A 25961-nucleotide genomic window follows, 5' to 3' on the forward strand; every position below is an offset into this window, starting at 1 on the left:
ACAGACAGATGGAGAGAGAAAAATGATTGTTATGGATTTCGAGAGGTGCAGGAAGATGAAAAAGTGGGAGACAATTGGATTGGATGAGGTGATACAGATGACACGAGAGAAGGCTGAGGGGTGGAAGAGAGAAGGGGAGGAGACAGGTGGAGATGGATCGCTACGTCCTCCTCTCTCCCTCCCCTGCAGTCAAGGACAATGAGACGTTCTCCCAATCTGTCTCCTGATGATGAGGGCTCCCTGTGGAGACCGTTGTCCTCCTCCTCGAAACTTTCTCATACTCTGATATCGCCACTTTCTCTCTCTTCACCTCATCTGTATTCTCCCACTTATCTGAAATGTAGGGAGGAGAGGGAGGGAATGCCTTTTTTTCCCTCTCCACGATAAAATTACAATAATGGTTGCACACAGTTTTTCTCATTATGGAGCTGCATGCATCAACAAATGCACAAAAAACACACACTAAGAGGATTAAAGTGTTTTAGTGTACTTTAAGTGCTGCACCATTCATCTCTTCCTATTATCTTTGTTTTTCTAAACATAAGCATCAAGAATGAGTGAAGACACTATTAAAGTGAAGGTTAGAGAAGTTCTCAGGGTAAATATACTGTAGATGGGAAAAGTACTTGCTCCATCATCAACTGTCAAAGTATCCTTGAGCAAGGCACCTAATTTATAGCTTCTCCCCCCCACCCCCACCACCACCCCTGTCTTTTTATGTGTTTGTGTCAGTTGTGCGGAGGTATCCAGTGTTCTTGGGCAGAGCTCATCGTTCAGCTCAGAGACAGGAGTTGCACATCCAGACGGTCCTCCAAGTCAACCGCTCGCTCTACATAGGAGCCAGGTAACCAACGGCAACCGCCTCCAACTGTGTGTTACTGACGTGCTCGCATTAATATCCTTTTGCTTTCATTTGATGCCACAGCTTCCATCTGCTGTCACTCTGTAGAGGACATTTTCAGTTTGTTGCATTTAATCATCTTTTTAAATGTCAAGTGAGAGCTGTTTGTTCTTCTTATATCTGATGTACAAAGAATAGTAAACAGCATTCGGCACATAGTGGTCCCTGAGACAAATCTGGTCCTGATGCAAAGATATTTGCCATTAAACTTAACAAACAGTTAATGCTTCTCATTTAAAAGTAAACAATTTTAGCTCCTTGGCTTTAGCCTGTTTGACCAGAACAGATTTAAAAAACATAAACAGATGGTAGACAGTATAACAGAAATTGTGTGCTGATAAAAAAAAAAACTATTTCTAAGGCAACAACAGCAGCACTTTCATTCAGCCATAAATAAAGCAGGCTACTGTTTTGACCAACACAGATTCTACATCCTCGATACTCACACACATATACTCATTTATTAACATACCTGTAACTCTGCTAGCTTTCACTTACTGATGGGGAAATGACAGTTAAATAGAGAAAATCAAATCTTTAAAATGTAAAAACATTATCAATTTAAAGTGATCAGACTTTTTTTTTTTTTTAATTAAACCTCATCACAGCATATTAAGTAGTTAAAATGAGCCCTATCTTTACAAAAATAAAACACTTCTTACAGAAATGCACCAATACAAATAATAATAATAATATATTTGGAATATATATAATAATCTAAGTGGGTCTTTCTGTACTTTAAGTACATTTTGATGCTGGTACTTTTGTACTTTTACCTAAGTAAGTTCTGAATGTAAGCGCTTTTATTTAAGTAAGGGAAAATACTTTTCCCACCACTGCTGTCTTTTAGTGGCTGTAGTGGGCTCAATTTTCAGTGTGAAGTGTGAAAATATCTTATTATACAAGACGACAAACCAAGGTACTAACCATGACAGCCTGTCAGGAAAGCAGTGATGATCCAGAGTTAGACTCAATTTTGGCGAGTGAAAAACTGGCATGGCCATTTTTAAAGGGCTCTCTTGACCTCTGATCTCAAGATTTCTAAAAATGAGTCTTCCCTTTACACCCACTTTATGCTAAAACCATGCAGTTTGAGGAAAAAAAACATGCAGTTTTTCTCATGCAGTACTAATGTGTTTTTTCCACCTATTGTATTTGAATATTTTTGCATACTGGGGTCCCTAAACGGTCTTTTGCATTGCATAAATCGAGTAAGACTGGGAAGCCGAGTCTCTTGTGGATTCAATGAGCCCAGTTTTATTCATGTGTGATGATGTTTGTCCCCATATAAGCGTTTCATTGCAGTGAGTATAAATGACCTGTTGTGACCTCTAGGATAATCACAGCCTCATGAAACTTTACAGCCACATACAAGAGACCTAGAGCATTCAGAGGGTGTATGGCTTTTCTAGATATATGGACAATAAGTGCTGAGCTGCATCTCGATTTAGAGTTATCCTTCAGATAATGTATGCCACTTCTGTGTGACATGCCCTGCCCCTTCTGCACACTCCTACACAATTTATAAGGATGTATAAGATATCTTATAGTATTATATTGGCACTGATTTGTTGTGTTTCTATAGAGATGACCTGTACAGAGTGGAGCTGGATAACATGGCAGGTGATGAGATGTTCTACAGCAAGGTAAGACTAATTTTCTTGCTCACACACAAAACAAAGCATGCATTATTAACTTGATAATGTGCACATATACACATAAAGGTTATTCTTGATTAATCATTATACCCATGTTTGTTCCTGTGGCAGAAACGGACATGGGAATCCAATAAAAACGACATTCGAGTGTGCCGGATGAAGGGCAAACACGAGGTACGGCGCTCGTACACAACACTCTGACTTTGAGATTCACTCCTTCATGCATCAACACTATCTATACTATCACACGCATGGACAGACACAACAGCTGTTAGAGAAACCTTATTTCCTTCGGGTGCACCTGCACATGGTATTTACACAAATTTGATCTTGTTGATACAGAATCAGCACATCACTTAATCGCGCCAGCTCAGTGAAACAGGCCGAGAGATGTCCACGAAGCTTAAAAGCAATTGTCTTGCACACCTGCATTCTGCTGATTTTCTTCATATATCTCATTCATTGCCTGTAGGGAAGACTAGAGAGTGGGAAAATTATGTGTGAATATAAAGTGATAGTTGACAATGCTCTGAGATATGAAGGGAAAGTGATCAAATCAGCAAAAGAGGAAGATGCGATGGGATGTTAGCCTGCTTGACAGCGTGTAACTTAAAATATAAGCTTTATTGTATAAATGTAGCTGTGCCACCGGCAAAATCCAATCTGGGCGGAACTCATGGAAAAAGAAAAAGAGGCAAGAGGAAACATTATAAAGCAAACTGAGCAGAGAGAGTGACACAGCCTCAGGGAGGAAACAGTAATTGAAATCAGTTGAGGAAGGGAGGTGTAGGAAGTGATGGGATGTGTGTAGGTGGAGGAAAAGTGGAGAAGAAACACATTAGGAGGATAGGACAGCCAGCAGGTAGGAAGAAAGGAAAAGATGTGTTGCTTCAAAGAACACAGATTAAAGAAGAAAGATGTTAAAAAAAGGAATTAAAGCTGTAAAAAAAAGACAGGAAGAGAAAGAATTGCCCAAAGTGGAGAGATGGAGAGGCCTTAAGATGAAGAACGGGTAAGAGGTAGCAATTTACATTGCGGCTCAGAAATAACATGGCAGTAGTTGGGAAACACAAAAATCACCGCAATCTCAGCCAAACCTGAAATGAAAATCTGAAATGAAATAGAAAAAGGTAGTGCAGCATTTTTCAGCCCTGATTCACTGTTGTTATATAGAAACAACCACAGACGAACATGTGAAATTGTACTACGGCTCAGGACAAATGACGCAACTCATCTGATGTACAGCAAAATGGTTATTAATGGTAGACTTAATGCTTTAGTCTTATAGCATCCATTAGGTGAGTGTTCAGTTAAAGTTATGGCAGTCTAAAGATAGAGATTTTTCACAGCAGCAACAGGTGGAACAACATTAAACTACACTAACATTTATGATGGCTCTGTTCCATTCAGGTGAACCGGTAAGCAGTGGTGGAAGAAGTATTCAGATCCCTGACTTAAGTAAAAGTATTAATACCACACTGTAGAATTACTCCACTACAAGCAAAAGTTGAGTAAAAGTATAAAAGTATCAGCATCAAAATGTATTTAAAATAAAGTCCTTATTATGCAGAATGGCCACACTCAGATTGTCATAGACAGTCATGGAAAAAATTATTAGACCATCCTTTTTTTTTTCATTTTCTTGTTCATTTTAATGCCTGGTACAACTAAAGGTACATTTGTTTGGACAAATATAATGGTTGTCTTGATAATAAACAAAATCATTATCAAGAAAACTATTGAAAATGGCTGGATATCAGCTCTTAAATTAAACTCTTACGAGCTATTACTGTTGTGATCATTTTATTTGTCCAAACAAATGTACCTTTAGTTGTACCAGGCATTAAAATTAACAATAAACTGAAGAAAACAAGGGTGGTCTAATTATTTTTTCCATTACTGTATATACAGTGCTTAACAATTTTATTAGACCATCTGTCATAAAAACGAGAGAACACAAATATTTTAGAAATCTTTCAAAAGCTTGTTTAAACTAAAATGTTATTGTTATTTATTTGCCATAAACAAACTGAATTCACCTTTTCATACCCAAATTTGAGGCGTCTCACCGGGCTTCTCTGAGAAGTCAGAACTGAATCAAGCGTAACATTCACTACTAGTACATTCACACCACTAAAACTAATTTTATGTTCAGGAATTCAAGTAAATAACTATTAACTACATGTTAATCAAGAAATAATAATGTGCTTTACTTGTTTTTTTACATTTCTTGTAAAACAGTAAATTTGAAAATTCATGGATAATAATAATAATTATATTTTAGCATTAAAGATATTGGTTAAAGATATACACAAAGAGGCGTCCCGGTGGCTCACACTGGTGGATCGCGTACCATTAAGGCTAAGTCCTTGCTGTGGTGGACCTGAGGTCCCTTTGCCGCATGTCTTCCCTTCTGTCTTCCCCTTTCTATCTGTCACTATCTAATAAAGCATGAAAAATGCCACAAACATAAAATAATATTTTTGTTATTAATAATGCTGTTAATTTAGGTCAGCTGTGGCATAAACCAGTGGTCAAATACATTTGTTAAGCACTGTATATTCTAAATATGTATTATTATTTTTGAAGCATTAATATAAGCAGCATTTTACTGTCATCAAGGTAGAGCTAATTTTAGCTCTACTTAATATACTTTTATGTGCTTGAATTTATAAACATGTGTCATTTTGAATTGATCATGGCAGCTAAGTGTAGTGGAGTGAAAGTACAATATTTGCCTCTAAAATGTAGTGAAGTAGAAGTATAAAGTTACATATGTGGAAATACTCAAGTAAAGTACAAGTGCCTCAAAATTGTACTTAAGTACAGCACGTGAGTAAATGTACTTAGTTACATTCCACCACTGCCAGTAAGCCAGTAATACCTGGGAATTAAACTGAACTAAAACACAAGAATGGATATCATTAATATCCTTTATTTATCCCATTGATAACTCCCATTGAGTTATAAGGTTGATCTTTCAATGGAGTCCTGGTTAAGATGGCAGCACAATCAGTTTCACATAAAAGTATTAAAGTTATGAAAGAGAAGTTTACGGAAATACAGTCTCAGGTCTGCAGCTACAGTCATGGAAAAATTATTAGACCACCCTTGTTTTCTTCAAATTGTTGTTCATTTTCATGCCTGGTACAACTAAAGGTACATTTGTTAGGACAAATATAATGACAACAACAAAAATAGCTCATAAGAGTTTAATTTAAGAGCTGATATCTAGACATTGTCCATGGTTTTCTTGATAATAACCAAAATCATTATCAAGAAAACCAGGCATTAAAATGAACAAGAAATTGAAGAAAAGGGGTGGTCTAATAACTTTTTCCATGACTGTATATAGTATTTGCACATAATTGTATTGTTTGACAAAACCCAGCCAATCAGCGCTGTTGTATTTAATTATATATACTTATTAACTCCAGTATTCCAGTGTGTATTTGAACTACAGAGGCTAATCAGTGTTTTAGTTTAAATGGGACTGAGCGATAATATATTGGTAAATAATCTACTCCTTATGATACTATGAGAATAATTTTTGTACATTTTTTTTCTCAGTAGACTTTCTGATATGGCATAACAGGAAATATAAAATTAGAATAAATTAAAGAATATGTACAATATAGGTATATAGGAATTGTTTGACATGTTATGATGATTATGCCTTTTTGCTTTCTGACCTAGATTTAGATAAGAAGATATTCAGTAAACACTTTGTTGGAGCCAGCAGCTGGTTAGCTCAGCTCAGCACAACAGTGACAGTAAGTTTTGGATTTGAAAATAAAATCTGGCATTGTAAAAGAAAACATTGGCACCAAAAAAAGTTCCACTGAAAAAGAAAACTCAGCCAATATTTTTTCTATTTATTATTCTGTTTTTTTTTTTTTTTTTTTTTTTGCTGTTGTTGCTTTTTTGCATTCTGATGTGTTTTTCAATGAAAGTGTTTTGTCATTTATTTTTCTTTTCAGTGTCAGTTTTTGTCAGATCATAAATTCACATGGTCTGATTTACTTTGACGTGCCAATGTTTCCTTTTTTCAATGCCAGATTTAATTTGCAATGCCAAAACTTACTGTCACTGTTCCAAAGGTAACAACAAAAAGTAACAAAAAAACAAGTAGCACCTCTCCAACACTCCCACTGATTAACACGTTATATGTCTTTTGTTTTATTCATACAGCTGTTGCCAGGCAACTAGTGGAGAATCCAGGAAGTATAACCAGCATAACCCCCAACCCCCCTTCTGTGTTTTTGTTCAGATTAAACAAACAAGATACTGTGTTCATTAGTGAGTTTTTTAAGTGCTCGTAAACAGAGCCAGGCTAATTTTATGTAAACTATTTTGTTGTCTCAATCCCAGTAGTGACTAAAATATTCCAGGGCTGCCAACTCTCAAGCACTGACCGTGACACTCACACAATTTATATTTTTCACACGTTCTCATGCCACATGTCCATTTCCTCACGTAATATAAAACAAATATAGTACTGACAACATCACAGCAAACGGATAGATACAGACAGACAAGACAGAGCAGCACATCACTCTTAAAATACTGCGGTCAACAAGCACGTCTAATTGTGCTGTTACATCTTAAAGGGCAAATAAAAACTTTTTGCAATTCAGTAATATGGCAGGACCTCCATCATGCATTGGGATGGTTTGTAGTGTGTGAAGTAGTTGGGATAAGAGTCAGCACCTACAAGTCAGAGGCTTCTCTGCCAGAAAACGGTAGACTGCCCCCTCAGGATGGGGAGTGAGTTACTGACACAATCAAAGGTTTAATTTTCTCAGGCTCTTGTTCACAAGTGAGGGTAGAGCGGAGCGTGAGTTGGACAGTTGGTGTTGGTGTTGAGTTGGTGCTGCAGTGTCAGGGGCGGGGCTCTCGATTTACCAGTCCATCCATGCTCCAACCCTCACCTATGGTCATTAGCTTTGGGTACAGAAAAAATGAGATTGCGGGTACAAGCGGCTGAAATGGGTTTCCTCCGTATGGTGTCTGGGCTCAGCCTTAGAGATAGGGTGAGGAGCTCAGACATCTGGAGGGAGCTCAGAGTAGAGCTGTGCTCCATTGAAAGGAGCCAGTTGAGGTGGTTCGGGCGCCTCCCCTTTAGAGGTGTTCTGGGCACATCCACCTGGAAGGAGGCCCCAGAAGGAAGACCCAGAATGTGGTGGAGGGATTATACACGGTCGCCCATAAAGTTGGAATAATTTTGTTTTCAGACACAATCCTCTGTTAATTGTGGTTTCATTTTCATTGTGATATGTTTGGAAGAGATTGATTAATAAAGTTTTGAGGAGAAACAAAAACAAATCACTGTGATGGATGGATGGATGGATGGATGGATGGAATTCGGCAATAACTTCCCGTATTTAGTATACCAAATAAAACCTTGGTCCTTATTTTTTACCTGTCATAAATAATATAAATAAATGTTTTCCTTGAGTGCTCTGCAGGATGACCCTGACTATGACCATGTAAAATCTGAAGTGATTTTTCTTTTCTTTTTTTTGTTTGCATAGAAAATTAAAGAGAAAATCACCTCAGAATACATTGTAGACCACATTGTACATAGCACATTGCACATGTTAAAAAATCATAAAAATGTTTTCCATCAGAGGTTTGCCATAAAATCCTCACTGTAATCCTGTTTAGCATGACCCTGACAATGACCGTGTATAATCTGAAGTCATTTTACTATCTCGCCCTATCAAAATATAACTTTGTCACACAGCTGGTAACACTCGCCAGCCCATTTAGCACCAAGAATGAGTGCTGGATTTTACTCCTGATGAACAAATCATCAGCCTGCACAGATTTATTCAAGTTCCATCAATTATTTCTTCCCATCTTTCCAAATTCATGTCATCAGACAGAGTTGTACTATCACAAAGGAGCCGAGGGGCTGACCACCGGTGTCATCCAGCTCCAGATTCTGTGGCAGCAGCTTTAAATCTCAGCTCAATCAGCAGCCTCCACTTTAAAGACAGCTATAAAGTCCTCGTTCCTATTGTTTCTCCAGATGGAGTGCGGTTGAGGGTGTTATTTCCTCTGAGGATTGTTTTAAGCTGCATTTTTCATACTTCACACTTCCTGCTCCGACTGCTAGTTTTGAGCTTAAACCGTTGCCCTGTACCTTGTGATTTTCTTCTCCTCTTTAATCACGTCCTTTTGTGTTTTTCTCTAAAGGGAGAGTGCCGTAATTTCATCAAGGTCCTGCTCAGCCAGCATGGTGGCCTTTTTGTATGTGGAACAAACGCCTTCAACCCGCTGTGTGCCAACTACACTGTTAGTATCCATCTATCTGTCAGCTGGTCATTCTCTGTGTGCCTGCCAGTTTGTTTTTTTATTATTATTTATTCTTTTTGCAGAGAGACACTTTAGAAATGGTGGGAGAGCCTGTCAGTGGGATGGCACGGTGCCCGTATGATCCACGACACGCCAACGTGGCTTTATTTGCAGGTAGTATCTTCCGTTTGCACAATAAAGATGAAGAATTTTCAGTTTTCCTGCAGACATCAGACTCAGTTTTTAGCCCCAGACATTGAAACGTCTGTGCCCTTGTGTTTACCTTTGCAAATGATTTATAGTCAGACCTCTCACTGCATTGCTTGTATGGTTTTAATCTTCCTGACCTTGTGCTATCTCTCCATCTGTATCATCCCCTTCTTCTTCTTCTTCTTCTTCTTAATCTCCTCCTTTCGTCTCTCTCTCTCTCTCGCTCTCAGACGGCAGTCTCTTTACCGGCACTGTGACAGACTTCCTGGCCATCGATGCGGTGATCTATCGAAGCCTCGGCGACAGCCCCGCCCTGCGCACAGTCAAACACGACTCCAAATGGTTCAGAGGTACTTTTAGAAACAGACGCATTTACTCTCTTGAGTCAGACATTCAATAAACAATCAGGAAGGAAATAACAGAAACCATCAGCATTATCTTCAGTGGTTTACTAAAACAAAATTAAATCGTTGTGGCTGTCTTTTCACGAGTGTCTTACAGGTGTCAGAGCTAAATAATAAGCTGCATTTAATAGATTTATTTTAAGTGGCACACACTCAGACAGGCTGATGTATTGCGGTTAGTTGGACTTTACAGCTTCAGGTTTTTAACAAGTCCCAGATTGAACGATTGAGTCTGTTTTCCTTGGAGTAAAAAACAAGCCGGGGCAGGTCAAAGCTGGAACAGTGCTGGATGAATAAATGATAAATAATGTGCATCCTGTTGTCCATGATGATAAATTAAACCGGACATGAATATTTGATATGCGAGGCCCGTAGACGGCAGCAGTCCATGTCGATGTGACTGTTATTACAGCGGCATGTCAGGGACTGTGAGGCGTTACGTTTGGCCCCCGGCACTGCGTCGCTGATGCTCTCTATTTGTGTGTGGGTGTGTGTGTTTTTGTGTGTGTGTGTGTGTGTGTGTGTGTTTGTGTTTGACTAACTGTGTTTTTCTCATATTATATTTCAGAGCCCTACTTTGTGAGCTCCATGGAGTGGGGGCCTCATATCTATTTCTTCTTCAGAGAGATGGCCATGGAGTTTCATCATCTAGAGAAGGTTTTCTTTCTTTCTTTCTTTCTTTCTTTCTTTCTTTCTTTCTTTCTTTCTTTCTTTCTTTCTTTCTTTCTTGTCCCATGGTATCACTGCTTGCAGCTTTCTTGAGAACTGCTCATCCTGAGCAGTACGCCTGACATGACATACAGTAGTTGCATCACACGCCCAAGTCGCAGCCTCTCACAGTCAGAACCAACAATGAAAAACACTCCTGTTTCACAGGACAAAACACCAGGGCAGACTTTACCATTTAGCAGAGTCGTCAACTGCTTTCAGTCCCAACTAAAAGGGCCCAAAACAGCCATAGATTTATTATGGTTTTTAGACATGAAAAATGTAAAATTATGTTAATATTTAAACTTAAAGCACAAAAAATATGCAACTCAAGTGTACTGGATCCCTGTGTACTCCTACTGCAGAGGAAAACATTGTACTACTGCATTTACCTGGTAGAAAAATGTTACCGGTTACGTTGCAGATTCAGATTTTACTCATAAAATATAGCAAAGAAAATATATAGTGCATTATTATTCATTAAACTATCCAACATGGTATAACAAATTAAAAGTTCAACCTTGAACATACATTGAGCAAATTTAAGTACATCATGATGATGCGTCTCTTTCACTTATCACTTAATGTAAAAATATGCATGTAGGACTAATAGTTTTATTAAAACTATTAAAAAAGGGGCGTACCATTGGCTCACTGGTAGAGCGCGTACCACTACGGCAAAGGTCCCTTTATTGCGTGTCTAATCCTCATGTCTCCCTCTTCCATTATCTCTGTTACTATCTAATAAAGCATGAAAATGCAAAAAAAAAATCTTATAAAAAATCTTTGAAGAGTACTTCTATTGCCACCGCCAGCTTTCTCAGGTTGAGAAAGGGTGAAACATAAAGCAAGATGGCATTTGTCTGGAGCCCCCTTATCACTAAATCTGCTTTCTGAAAAAAACATACACAGGTCGCAGCTATTATCCACCACAAACACCAGTGAAATACCCATGGAGGTATTTATTTCCAAATAGGCGTATTAGTCAGAGCACTGATTTAATTAGCAGTGATATTTTGCCGGTGGTAATGTTATTAGTGTCATAAGTTAAAATGGCAAAAATGTGGAGCAGGGTGGGGCTTTTCCTGTAGGTAATATGCTTGTGTTTGTTGACACCAGGAAAGTAAATAAGAGCTTGGTTTGTAGTCTGTAAAGGCCAGCTGCAGACAATATGAATACTCATCTCAAGACATACCTAGGACACACATACAGAGATTCTTTGCTGAGACCTTTCTTGTATTATTCCAGGTAATGGTGTCCCGTGTTGCTCGTGTGTGTAAGGCAGACCTTGGTGGCTCTCAGCGCGTCCTCGAGAAACAGTGGACCACTTTTCTGAAGGCACGGCTCAACTGCTCCGTCCCGGGAGATTCACACTTTTACTTCAACCTCCTGCACGCCACAAGCAACATTATCCACATGCAGGGCCGAGACGTCATCCTGGGTCTCTTCTCCACACCCCCAAACAGGTACAGAGATACACACAGTGTGCACACAAACAAGCACAAACACTATTTTTCTCTCATCACTGTCTTCTTTTCTGTTTTTCTATGGCAGCATCCCCGGCTCTGCTGTGTGTGTGTTTGACATGCAGCAGCTCGCTCATGTTTTTGAGGGACGCTTTAAAGAGCAGAAATCCCCCGAGTCTATTTGGACTCCTGTGCCGGACGAAGCAGTGCCTAAACCGAGGTATTGTTATGCAAAGTGTATGTGAGCCTATCTTGGAGTAAAATACTGCAGTGCTGCTTTACTGAGCATCTGTCTCACACATATAGTCTACTGTACTTACTGCCTTGCTATAAGCTCCAACTGTCAATCACACAGAAACTTCACTACTATTCAGCAAATATTCTAATACAGCCTCCAGCAGCTGCAGGAAGAACTCCTCTGGCTCTTTTCTTCTAGCTCTCTCTGGACTTCTATCGCTCACATTCTTATCTATCTGTTCTTCACCTCTCACTTTCTTTCTCTTTCTCTGCCTGCAGACCAGGGGGATGTGCAGTGCAGGGATCCAGATTTAGCTCCTCTACTACACTGCCGGATGAGGTGCTGAACTTTGTGAAGACCCACCCACTGATGGACGAGACCGTTCCTCTGCTGGGGCACAGACCCTGGGTGGTCAAGACTATGGGACGGTATGAATACTGACTCAGTTGTTTAATAGCGCCCATGCAGAACCTTTTATAGCATCAACTTAAAAGCATGTATCATAGCTTTGAGATAGGATAGAAAATGTTTTTTATTGATCACCTTTCAAAAAATGGGTCTAGGTACCAGCTGACTTCCATGGTGGTGGACACTGAAGCTGGTCCCCATAAGAACCGCACGGTCTTGTTCTTGGGCTCCACTCGAGGAACCATCCTGAAGTTTCTAATGATTCCCAACGGAGACTCTGTCTCCCACGGCAGTGTGTTCCTGGAGGAGGTGGAAGGATTCAACCCAGAGAAGTGAGTAGGAGTGAGGACACATTTGTCCCTGATCTCCATAAAGTTGTACATTTTGACATGTTGCTGCAGGTAGTTCAGGTCTCATGCTGCCTGCCTTTTCTGAGAACTGGAGAGCAGCAGGAGCCTTTTACCCAAGAACATTCTTCAATTCATATATACTAGCGCAGTGCCCGTAGGAAGTATGTATTCGTATAGTGGGAGATTAAGTAGATTTTTCCATTATGGCCAAATGAGGTTGTGTGTGAAAGTGGGATGTAATGAGGTGTAATATTCTTGCGTAGTGTTAAGTGTATATTGGGTAATACATGGTATACATTGAGATATAAACTACAATGTCTGAAATTCCATAAAACACTTACTTTTCATAAGGTACCACACCATCCTGCACATACACATTGAACATTGATATTCGCTGGAAACTATTTGAATATTATTGGAAAATCGAACCTTGTAGCGAACTTTAAAACTCCGAAAGATAGGTAGGCTAAATAGACTTAAAGATAGATAGATAGATAGATAGATAGATAGATAGATAGATAGATAGATAGATAGATAGATAGATAGATAGATAGATAGATAGATAGATAGATAGATAGATAGATAGATAGATAGATAGATAGATAGATAGATAGATAGATAGTTGCGTAGGATCAGGGGAGTTGTTGTCTTCATTGTTAAACAACCAACATTAACTAAGAAAACTTACCATTACTCTACTACCCATACAGCTACCAGGCTGCAATCTCCCGGTCTGAGCAGTGAAGCAAGTGCAGAAGTGCCTAAAGCCTGCAATCTCTCAAAAGTCCAGCAAGGGTCAACACCATCGGTTGCAAACAAGTCCGGTCCTATCTATCTCTATACAAAATGAGACTACTTCTCTCTTGATTTATTGCCTCAGTAAAAATGAAAGATTGTGGTCTCAAGTCCTCATCAGTACATATGATGTTAATTGCGTAAATAATGGTCCCACTTAGAAGAAATGATTTGGGGCATCATTGACTTGTGATTGACAGGTCACTAACACGGCAATGGGCTATGTGGTGAAATCAATCATGGGGCAGCCCCGTGCTGTTATTTGTGGTCAAAACAATCATAGTAAAAATAATTATATGAGCGTATTAAACATTGTTGTAAGTTACTGTCACATTAGCTCTGTGGGCCACTTGTCATAGTAACAATCATAATAAGCTGGATCGATATTAAAATATCACATCAATGAATCAAGGTCTCAACTGGATTACTGTGTTGCAAAATGGCTGCAGTAAATACAAAAAAAAAGTTTAAAAAGGAATCATGTCTGTGACATTGTAGAATTCATAATTACTCTTTTACGTATCATCTCATGTTTCTCTGGGAAGTTAGAGCAACATTTCCAACAAAATTATAATTTCTCTTTGTTTGAACATACTACACAACTCAACAAAACATGCAGCTTATAGTCATTAACCTTTAAAGTGTTTGATTGTATGGTTGAAATTACAATTACAATTATTTTTGATTGATGTGACAATTAACAAAACACCAATTATGTCCAAAAATGCTGAATGCTTCAAAAATTTTCCAAAATCAAAAGATCCAATGAAAGGCATAAAATGTGAATATCTGAGGAGCTGGAGCAAGAGAATATGTGGCGATTGAGCTAGAAAAATGACTGAACATCATCAAAATAGTTCCCTGTCAAGTGACTTATTGATTGATCAACGAAATGTTTCTGCTCTATTTGGTTTAATAATGGAAATGAGCATATTGTTGTTAAATTGATCAATATTTATTCAAGCTATTCCTGTTCTGGTGTCATTCACGGAAACCTTCACGACTTATATTTAATTATTGTCTTGTGTATTATTGTGAAAGACCTGATTGTCAAAAAATGGTTGCAGAAAAATAGGGATTTGGCTTCATCCACTGGCAGCTAACACAAAAGAGAGTTTATTCCTTTCCACCACACCGCTCTGGCTCCATGCAGTGTCTACGCAGGGATAAAACAGTCTGCTGATGTTTATGAGGGTTGGGGCACGGGTCTGTTTGAGTCAGAGTACCAACAGATGAGGCCTTTGAACCTGTCACAAGTTGATTTGAGGACAAAACGCATACATTGACCTCCCTGTGCTGCTCCTTACCCTCTGCCTCCTGTCGTCACACTTCTGTGTCTCGCTGTCTCCAGGTGTGGCGAGGACTCTCCTCAGGCTCGTCAGCTCTTGTCTCTGTCGTTGGACCGCTCCAGTCACACTCTGCTGCTGGCCTTCCCCTCCTGTCTCGTCCGAGTGCCCACATCTCGCTGCCACCTGCACTCACGCTGCATGAAGTAAGTGACACACAGTCACCTGATTCTGCCTTGCAAAGTATTTTTCATGCGCTCAGTGTTTCTTTGGCTGCGAGTTAGGTCAGTTTAAATGTAGTAGCACCATCAGCCAAAGTACAATTAGGTGCTGTCCAACTTTTGTTTGGTCCCTGTCCTCTCACTTCTGTAAGCATTAATGGATTATCTAATGGGCATGTGTGGCACAGGCCCAAGGAGTGGCCACAGGAAGATGCAAAATAACTACAAACAGAGAACGACTACAAAGAGATGCAAAATGACCATAAAGAGACTCAAAACAACAACAAAAAGATGAAAAACAACTACAAAGATATTCATACTACAACCCAAATTCCAAAAAGGTTATAACACGGTGTAAAAAAAACAGAATGCATTACATTCAGAATTTAGCAAATATTTACAAAAACTGTTTGATCATAAAAAAAAGATTGACATTTTTTGAATGAATATATGTCACACAGAATAAGCAAATTACCATATTTTGTGGTTAATTTACATTTTCTGTTTTATTAATTTTTTGGAAATCAGGGTTGTCTTGAAAGACACAAAACAACAACAGAAACATAACACTATCCCATAGTTTCAAAAAGACTGCAAAGAGACATAAAAGACTCCAAAACATACAAAACAACCATAGAAAGACTCTAAACAACCACAAAGGATGCAAAATGACTTCAATTAACCACTACTGAGAACCTTTTACATGTCTGTGCCCAGGGGCATAATCCCATAATATCTCCTTGCCTATTTGTACTAAAAAAAAACAGAAAGGAATGCAGTTCTGCTGATGTTTCTCTCAGCAGGGGAAAGATTGTACGTGTGTTTGTCAAACTACAGCCAGAAGTATTTTATTTATTCCTGGAAAATACTTTTTAACTTGTCACAAGGAGCTTGATTTAGGTTTGTAATAAAAATAGATGATTTATTATGAATACTAAGAAGGCATTTGTTTTATTACATCACATATGGGGAAGAGCATATGAATCACACAGTAGAACCTGAAGCTGATTCCCACAGAAACCATACATCACAAATATCCATAGGAACATACAGTTCATGTTATATTTTATGGCTTTAATGGTCCGCTATACTGAAAGTTGTTAGCTGGATGGACGATAAGCAAGCTAGCACAGATTTGAAAGGAAACTTCCCGGGGAGGGTTTCCTGCTAAAATGGTCCAAATGGCCGCTGTGAGAATCAGGTCAGTGCTCAGTGTTTTTTAACTTTTATTTTCCTTGGTGTGTAGGAGTTGTCTGGCCTCCAGGGATCCTTACTGTGGTTGGACCAGAGGTAGCACCTGCTCCTTCCTGAGACCAGGCACACGGTGAGGGAAACACACACACACACACGCACACACACACACACACACACACGCACACACGGGCATACACCTGTGAGCGGTTTCCTACCTCTGCAGAACTGCTGCCTGCAAAGTCAGGAAAAGTTATTATATTTAGGGAGTTTTATTGGCAAAGTTACAACATTCTTGTTTGTTGCACACAGAAAGGTTTTGGCAAGTTTGCTAATGCTGAATTTGTACTTTACTTTTAAGGAGAACATATGCTTAAAAACAATAGCACAGTGTCCTTGTATTTTGAGGGATAAGGATTCAAGCTCCTGTGTCTGCAAGCAAGACTTTGGAGTTTTATTTTTTCCACAATGCCCTCTCAAGGACAATTATGGACATAGTTACACATGTTAGATAACAAAAGAAATAGAAATAACAGAAACAAAGCAGAAAACAACATTTGTTACTATCTAATTAAAATCTAACTTTGGTGCAATGATAAAAGGAGAACAATTATAAATAAATAATTAAAGAAGGTCAACAAAAACACTGAGAAATACTAAGAAATAATTACTGAAAAGAAGCCACTACACTGAATCTACTACTCATATGTGTCCATACATATTCAACAATATTAAGTGTAAAATATTTATTTTTATTAATGTTATTATAGCTCTTAGAATAATATAATGCCATTATAGTCTATCTGCACTTGTTTGTGCCAATGAACGGACTGAACCACAAGACACATCTTATGTCTGCAATCGCATTAGTTGGGACGTTTGCAAAATAAAGGAATGATTTTTTTAACTGTAGTTTCAAATATGTAAAAGTTTCACTAATTTTGAACGGTAACTAAGCCAGTAAAGATGTGTTGGTGTTTAACATTTGCATGATTTACAGTATTAATAACAATAACAAACTTTGCTCATTAATAATAATAGTTTCAAAATTAAGAATGACAATGATTATCCTTTCTAAATGTATATTTCCATAAACAATATAAAGTAATATTGTTATCTGTATCAAACACAGTACCCAGTATCGCAATCCCTACTTCCAGCTCCTATCATGCTCTGTACGCTGACCCTGACCTCTGACCTCTGACTTCCCTGCAGGATGGCAAACAAAAGGAGCAAATCAATAATGGGATCAATAATGTATCCCATTACACTGGATGACATGTCAGTGCGTGCCATATCAATCTGATTGATCATTATCAACAAATGGGGCCATTAATTTACAATTACAAGTTTTGCAAATACAATTTGTAAATGTGAACATATAAAAGGCCATTTTTATTTCTGTTATGTCAGAACAGGTGACAGCAGCCTCAGGCACGCTGCACGGCACCACAGGCAGGCAGTAGCTTACCCAGTGGCACACTAGAGTGAAGTGTGCAAGACAGTTTTTAAAAAATGTTGGAGTGCCCTCTCCTCCGCATGCCAAATTACCTCTTTCACAGCCATTGGCAGTTGCGCGTCCTGTTATTTATGTTGTTTGATCGATTTTTTTCCCCACCCACATTCTGCAAACATCCACCCTACTCTGCCTCTGATTGGCCGGTATAGTACAGTGCTCATATTCCTGTACTTATTTCATCATTTTCACATGTACTGTCATTGCAACACTGCAAATGAAAGACCTCTTTGAAAACCGTATGCTGAAATGGGAATTGTGCATATAAATTGTAATCATAATTTTTTTTTTATCTATTTGTTAAGTTTATTGCAGGGAAAACAATTACAGGTCTGACTGAAATTTAATTTTTGATGTATCATAATTAAACTTAATGTTTACCTTAATGTTGATATGGCACATTGATAAACAATTACATTTTAAATGGAACTTTGTATACAAAAAAAAGGTTGTCAGTCTCTGTGTTGGACTGTAAACATAACTGTGTATAGCGCAGGTAAAGCATTATAATGACATGTTTCTTGCTGCATGCTGTTTGTATAAGGAGAGACATGTTGAAATCTCTGATTGCTGATCTCTTTGTGACTGCAGGCTGCCTTTTCAACAAGATGTGGAGTATGGAAACACCACCTCCCATCTAGGAGACTGTGATGGTAGGTTGCAGCACTATGACATGAATGCTTGTGGCTGTGTGCAGCAGACTGAGGGCAGGCTCCACCTAGTGGCTAACTCACTCATTACACCCTTCTACTTGCCACTGAACATTTTGTTCTGAAAAAAACAACAACTCTGATTCTATCATGGGAGAGAATATTTGTGGCAATTTCTGTAATTTACCACATTTTAATTTAATCATAGGTATAATGGGATTTCCTCAGCATCTCAGCAAGATCCACTCAACCTTGGCATTACATTAGATTATATGATATTTGAGTGTTTTGCTGTCTTTTTCCTGGAGCTCAATCAGGTGGGAGTGGAAGTGTGATTTTAGTGTCAACCTCACTGCCTACAGGTGAAAACACTCAAAGTGTGAGACAGTTTAATTAGGGAGGATGTGAGAAGTTTAAATGCTGGTAGACAGAACCACCAGACAGCAGGATGGGAAGTGAAACATCCTCCTGATCACAAGCCTTTGTTCTCTTAAAGCTGAACATCTGAAAGGAATGACCGAGGGTAGCCGGTGAGCGAGCTGGAAATAGCTTAGCATAAAATACTCATGTCACTTCTGTCAAGAGGCTCAGATGTCACTGCAGCGGCACCAGAGAGGGCCTCTTTGAACTGTGCTCTGAAATTCACAAAGTCAGTGGAAACAAAAAAAAGTCATTTCCTCTCCAGCAGATTCTATCAACTGTTCTGCCTCTTTTAGGCCACTTTCAAAGTGATCCACTTAAGTAAGATCTGAATTTCCGAGGAGAAAAAGCATTTTAATCCCTCATCACAGTTTTAAACTGATAAACAGGTTTCTAGTTTTCATCCTGCACTTAGAAACTGATAGCAGCAGAAGGCAGTGATGCCAGGCTGCAGACCTGACAGACTCTAATCCGAGCGGTGAAAGCGCAGCAGAGGCCGAGCCAGGGACAGGCATGTGCTGCTGTGTCTGCAGATGGGAGCGATTAGAGCTGGGGTGGAAACACTGAGGTAATGGTATGCTGTGAGGAGAGACTCACTGACCGGGCTGCAGGATGGAAAGTGTGAGGAGAGGAGAGAGGAGAAAAGGAGAGTCAGCTGCTGCGGTGTGAGCTGCACTGATGACAAGTGCAGGCCTCCATGAACCTGGAGCCTGTGGAGCCCCAAGGCCAGACTGGAGAGAAGCTCCTTTTAAAGACAGTTTAATACTGAGCACCTAATTACCAATTATGAGTGTTATTGTAGTTATTGATTTATTATGATACATTCATCTTGGGAGGGGTAAGGCACTCACTATATGTAATAATAATGATAATTTAAAACTGCACCCTGTGGACACTGAGAGGACATTAAGACTGCTCTACTAAATGTCATTTTCATAATTGTGTCTCTTAATCTTCAGGAATTCTACAGCAGAGTCTCCTGATTGAACCCGAAAGCTTGGTCTCCCTCAACCTGCTTGTGGCGTCTGCAGTGTCAGCCTTCACCATCGGGGCGGCACTCTCCGGCCTCGCCGTCTGCTGGATCATGGCCCACAAGCCCACCAACCGCCGCCACGGCAGCACCTCCCAGTCGTCTATCCAACGGCGTGAAAGAGGCCTGCTGACTAATGGCGGCAGCATGGGAGGGTCTGTGCTCAGCGTGACACGGCAGGGAGGCGGGGAGCGCCCCTGCACTCAGGGCGGGGAAACCCTCTTCGTCATGCCCAACGGCTGGGTGAAATCTGGAGAGCTTGACCCAGGTTTCCTACCAACACCGGAGCACACGCCCCAGCAGAAACGCAGAGGCCTACGACTGTCTGACTCCAACTCTGGAGGGTGGGACACCAGCCAGACATACCTGGGTGGAGGCTCTGTAGGGCTGGGCTCCCCCTGCCGCATACCCCCCTCCGTCTACCTGACCACCAGACTCTTCCAGCAGGGCGGAGGCGGGAGACACGTCGGTGAGAGCCGGGGGAACGACACGCCACGCCAGCACTACGTCTGCCTGAGCAAGCAAGAAAAAGCAGTGAAGGGGACGCCCAAAGCCCCTCTCAGGAAGTCTGCAGGAGAATATGTATACCCCATGACCCCCCAGGACTCGCCTGAGCGTCGGAGGGTGGTCTCAGCACCCAGCGCCCCCATGGAGTATGGCGAGCCGCTGCCTTTGCGCTGGCCAGCCCCAGAAGGATACATCCTCAGCAGCCACGGCATGGTCCCCGTCCCCATGCCCCCACCCTCCATGCCGGCTCCCAGTAACCAGGCTTACATGTCTCAGCAACACACCCCCGGGCTGAGCAGGGCTCTTCTGAGAGGGGCCCTGGAGCGAGGTGAGCTGGGCGAGCTGGTGGATCTCAGCCAGCTGATGAGTAAGAAGAACTGCAGTGATAGGACTCAGACTGGCCAGTGACTCTTGAGAAAATGACAGGAGCTTTTCCATGTCCACAGCTCTCTGTTTTATTTACATCTCTCTTTTTTCTCTCTTCCTCATTCTGTCCATTCCCCTCTCCTTTACATTCTCTTTTCCCTACATCTTTATTTGTCATTTAGCCCCTCTGTCAGTCTCTCAGGCAGCCCCCCCCCCCCCCCCTTTCACCCCATGATGATGGGTCTCTCTTTATGACTGGCTGCTGGGTCTGCCACTCATATCCTGGCTCACACTAATTGGTCAGATGGACTGAGGTTGTTGCTGTGTCTGCATTGCAGAGTTGCCTCTCTCTCCTGATACTCAGCGGCAGCAGGAAGAGGGAGGAGAGAGGATGGAAGGAAAAGAAAGAAGGAAAAGAAAGAAGAACGGGGGCAGAGATGACGGAGACAAAGACGGACATGGCACTTAGAGGCTGCAGCGCCAGTCAAATACTGCTACAGCAGTGGGATGCTTTGTCACTCTTGTATAACATTAACAAGCCTGCCACCCATCTGTTCTCCGCTATATTACCTGTTGGTATGATTGCCAACAAGGTACTTGAAGTGAAACAGCAAAATCTGAATGTCGTAAAAGTATCTGAAGCTGCAGGCGACTCATCAGACAAAAAAACTGAGTCATTCTGACTATAAACACAAATCTAATGGATGCTGAGGAGACACAAAATCCTTCTTTGTTTCTTTCTCTTTCTCCTCTCTGCTGCACATATACAGTACATGCATACATGTTTTTGTACAGGTGACGGAGGGTATTTAGTATTCTGTGTGTACGAGAAGCACGACGTGTGTGCCAAATGCCTCTAACCTGTCTCACGGGGATATGGGACCATAACTCACGTCTTTGGAGAGCAGAGTGCAGGACTGAAATGTCAGCACTATTTCTGCCAAGCGCATGCTCTCTGTAATGACGGCATCTGAGCCGACCATCGCTCTCTTGGTTCGCCTCCTCACACTCCATGTACTCTTTAATGACCAATAATTCCACTTGGACGTCTGGGGAGATTGCACCCGAACACTGGACGCACTTGTATCAGAGGAAGGAAGGAGGGAAGAGAGGTGTTTTAGAGGATTTAAAGTAGCTGCAATATATGAACACCTTGTCCTTCACTGTCACCTTAGGGTTCTTACACACACACAGACACGCACACATTCATTAATGCTGAATTATAGAACACAGTCCAAGTTTATTGGGTAAAATTTCCCCTTAAGCCCACAGTGGGTCAAGGTCCCACAGACGTGATACAGAGCAAAGTGACAGTTACAGTGGTGATGATGGAAACCTCTGGCCTAACTCGAAGCCAATAGGTGTAATGGAAATGTTCCCAGCAGGCAAATGGGACTATATTTTCAGCCCATCAAAGTGTCCGTTGCCATGAAATGGTTGGCGTTTAGATCAACACAACATGGTGAGAGTGTGTCAGCGTGGAGATGGAAGTCATAAAAAAAAGTGACAAGATAAAGAAGACAGAAGCAAAAAGCAAGCAAGACTTGATGAAATAACTGTGGAAAATAATGAGAATTTGTTATAACTGACCAGATGACTTGATTTTCGCTCTCAGTCCCAGTCAGCCGCGAGCAAATGGTTTGTGCTGACCTTGTGGTGAGCAGCAATATATATGGTTTATCTGTACATAGTAAACTTTAATTTAGATGAAAATGATAATGTAAGACAAACAGTAACTCCAAAAAAATGATATCAGGCTGTTGCTTGCAAATAAAAATAAACATTTATCATGTCATCATGGATGGATTACTGAACAGGCCTACTGGGCACAGGCCTACACCAACCAAATGTGAGTACAGAGACAACCACAAAGAGATTCAAAATCACTCAAAAGAGAACAAAACAACTACAAATTGACAACGAAATAAATGTTTTCGGACAGGACAAACCTTTTCTTAGCTCTTGGTACTGGCCATTTTATTGTGTCTGCATCACAAGAACTCATAGTTCTTAGAGCGCCGTTTTGAGGGACTTTTTTTTTTTTTAGCTCCCTTTACTCCCCAGCATAAAAGGAACTGTGAGTGATGTAAGTGTATGTTCATTGGTTGAGAACAACCAACATACATACATACAGCATGCATTACATACTTTTGTACGCCAACCCGGAAGTTAGCATCGCCATTGGGTCTATTGAAAATTTGCCTATGGGATATTTGAATTGGATTTTGGATCATTTCAGAAAATAAGCTTGGTGGTAAACACACATTTCTGATGCTTATGCTAGTTAATGCAGCTGATGAAGGTAAAAAGCTAACATTATCATGCTATAAACGACACCATGGTCACATGACCTTAACATCAAAACGTTAGCTACAGACGCTCTTCAATAAGCTAACCAGCGGTTTTGACAAGCTAGCGAAACCGTAGCCTAATAAATAGATAATTAATCTAATCTGTGAAAAACAGGACAAGGGGCTGTGAAGCGGACTCATGAGAGAGTTCCCATCCGTGTCCGGCGTGAAGACTTTAAATGTCCCCAACAACCACTGTAGCCTCATTTACATACTTGTTACCAACCACCGTTTTAAGGACTCGTCAAAACGTAGAAATTCACAAGTGGGGGTGTTTACTAACATATTTTATGTCATACAATATAATGTGACCATCTCTTGTGTTGCTTATTTCATGTTAGTGCCCCAGGACCAGGTGCTAACACGTGGCGCCCTATAGACAGTGAGAATAAAAACAGAAACAGAGCCATTGATGGTATGTAGCTCTTATGGGAGCTCCCCAGTGGGTTCCCAGAATGATTTGGTACGTAAACGCCTTTAGAGACACAAAATGGCCACATAGAGATTTGAAAGAACTACAAAGAGATACAAAACAAAAACAAAAAGATACTACACAACTATAAAGCCCTTTGTAGGAGAGGTGGTGGGGCCCTCTGCATGTCTGTGCCCAGGAGACCTTATCCACCCATGCATGTCATTATAGCTATTATTGTACGAGAATCTGTTTTCATATCAACCCGCTTCAAGATTGAAATCACCAAGATGCTAAAAACTACCAGTGTCTTTTTTTTTTTTTTTTTTTTACATGTGTGCCAAAACCATGAATGATTTACTGATGCCTGATTACTGAAGCAAAAAACTGAGAGAAACTTGTTTTAAAGTGCCATGAAGACCATTTCAGTCAGCAGTGCACCTCACAAACTGTGGTGTCACTTATTGCAGTATACTTGTGATATGTATGCCTTTGACCTTTACATGCTGAATGTTATATATTATTTTTTTATTTCTGTGTCGGCTTGTACTGTTTGTTTCAGCTCCCCGTCTGTCCGGATGCTTCCTGCAGTTTTTGAGGGTCTGTTTATAAACTACTATCATGTCACACTTATATACTGTAAATATGTAAGAATGAATACGGACACTTTCTCATGCCCTTAATGATTATACTGTAATGACTCCACCGATGCCATGACATGTGTTTACTCCAGGATAGCCAATATGTAATAATAATGATTTATGAGAAGTTCATAAGCAAACCCTCAAATGGACTGAAATGCTGCGAGGGATCGCTGTGTATCTCATTTTGTGTCATATATGTCCTGATGCTGGACTTTTCGTCTTGTTCTGTAGTCTTGTGATTGTCCGTCTGTCTTCACCAACCAACTGCCATACTGGAGGACCTTGAAAATACTTGTCAACATCGTGAGTGAATGAATGTACTCATTCTGGTAACACTCTATATAAGGAGCCTTGTAATAAGTGTTAGTCAATAGGTAATAAGACCATTAAAGGTCCTTGAAAGATGGTTATTCACATTAATATGTGTTAAAAGTCTGTGTAAGTATTAATAATGGCATCATAAACAATTCATTGTTAAATTATAAGAAATTTATAAGCGGTTATAAGAATTTTGTTAACATTTTATAGACGATAAGATAGATTAATAAAAGCCTTATGGGTTTCTTGTTTATAATAGCACTATACACATTTATTTAGTTGAACTAACTTACCTTTTATATCATATGAAACTTTATCGAAGATGTTGCTTTATTAAGATTAATACATAATTACCAGTTAATTATTGTTTTTTTTTAGCTACTGGAAGCAAGAACAATGCCTTATTAGGGTTAATGAATACTTTATTATGCACTTAACAGTTTTCCCAGCTCCCCCATGTGGAATGAGCACTAAATTGCTGTCTAGGTTTATAAAATGTAATAAAAAGACATTTTATTTAAAAAAACAAACATACAATTTTAATGTTGCAAAAAATGCACAGTTAACTGGTAATAAAATACATAATAAAGCATGTATTAATTTAATAATGCAACAAAAACAGCTAAGAAAAGCTGACACAATAATAATAAGTATGTTAAATAAACTCAATTGTTGTGTTTGTAATATTTTTAACAACTACAGGAAACTCATAAGGTTTTCATTAACATATTTAATCAGTCTATAAACTGTTAACACATTTATTATAATTGCCTATAAATGTCTTAAATTCCAATAATAAATATGTGTATGATGTCACTATTAACACTTACTGTTTATTGTCTTATTAACACATATTAATAAACATCTTTTCAGGCCTCATAAGGGCCTCATTACCTATTAACTAATGTTATTATAAAGACCTTAATATAAAGCGTTACCCACAACCTTGTTCTTCTTTATAGTCATTATACTGTGCAGTAATAAGGAAAAGCACAACAACTTTTCTCTCTTTGTGTTGCATTTTGAAAAGGAGCTGTTCTGTATCATTTGTGAATAGTGTAAATAATCAACCTGAAGGTATAGTGTATCAGTTATGGGGGGATCGTTCATGCTCTTCTGAGACAGGACTGTGTTTGAAGTGTGAGGTTTTTTTTTTCTTCGGTGACAATGCTGTGAATAAGATGTATGTACAGTATTTACGTGACTTTGGCTGACTGCTGAGTTCAGCTGTTTCCTGTTATTAGAGTAGAGTCGCAGGCCTGATCTCAGCCAGAACTGAGCCTTCTCATTTGACTGATGCCTGCTGAGTTTTTTGCAGTTGCTAAGATACTGCTGTTATAATAACCATCGATCTTTGGAGTACTGCTATTAAATGGCATTATATAATTGACTGCTAATGTTGTCGAGTGTGGTTCCGAATGCACTCATTGAAATAAATGCATATCATTATACGGGTTCCCACGCATACACACATTTACAAATGTAATTCTGTTACTCCACAGCAGTCTCGAGTAATGCATATCTCATAATTCACGTTTATCTTCTAGATATTAGATTATTTGTCATCAGATTGGCAGCAAACTTCAGAGCAGAGTCTTTCAAGCTTTTACT

At 39.8% G+C, this 25961-nt stretch overlaps 1 protein-coding gene across 1 annotated transcript in view; it reads left to right on the plus strand.

Moving 5' to 3' along the window:
• The window catches only part of LOC131979838 (semaphorin-6B-like), a 42136-nt gene extending 16396 nt beyond the window's left edge, over nucleotides 1-25740 (plus strand). The window contains exons 3-17 of the mRNA XM_059343886.1: nucleotides 733-844; nucleotides 2487-2547; nucleotides 2671-2733; nucleotides 8761-8859; nucleotides 8943-9033; nucleotides 9300-9419; nucleotides 10042-10130; nucleotides 11430-11647; nucleotides 11736-11867; nucleotides 12164-12313; nucleotides 12449-12625; nucleotides 14790-14930; nucleotides 16192-16269; nucleotides 18244-18305; nucleotides 19682-25740. Of these exons, the coding sequence (XP_059199869.1) occupies nucleotides 733-844; nucleotides 2487-2547; nucleotides 2671-2733; nucleotides 8761-8859; nucleotides 8943-9033; nucleotides 9300-9419; nucleotides 10042-10130; nucleotides 11430-11647; nucleotides 11736-11867; nucleotides 12164-12313; nucleotides 12449-12625; nucleotides 14790-14930; nucleotides 16192-16269; nucleotides 18244-18305; nucleotides 19682-20667 (2579 nt within the window). The 3' untranslated portion in view covers nucleotides 20668-25740. The remainder of the gene's footprint in view (nucleotides 1-732; nucleotides 845-2486; nucleotides 2548-2670; nucleotides 2734-8760; nucleotides 8860-8942; nucleotides 9034-9299; nucleotides 9420-10041; nucleotides 10131-11429; nucleotides 11648-11735; nucleotides 11868-12163; nucleotides 12314-12448; nucleotides 12626-14789; nucleotides 14931-16191; nucleotides 16270-18243; nucleotides 18306-19681) is intronic.
• Nucleotides 25741-25961: the final 221 nt, after the last annotated feature.

This window comes from Centropristis striata, chromosome 11, assembly GCF_030273125.1.
Source record: "Centropristis striata isolate RG_2023a ecotype Rhode Island chromosome 11, C.striata_1.0, whole genome shotgun sequence".
Taxonomy (NCBI): domain Eukaryota; kingdom Metazoa; phylum Chordata; class Actinopteri; order Perciformes; family Serranidae; genus Centropristis; species Centropristis striata.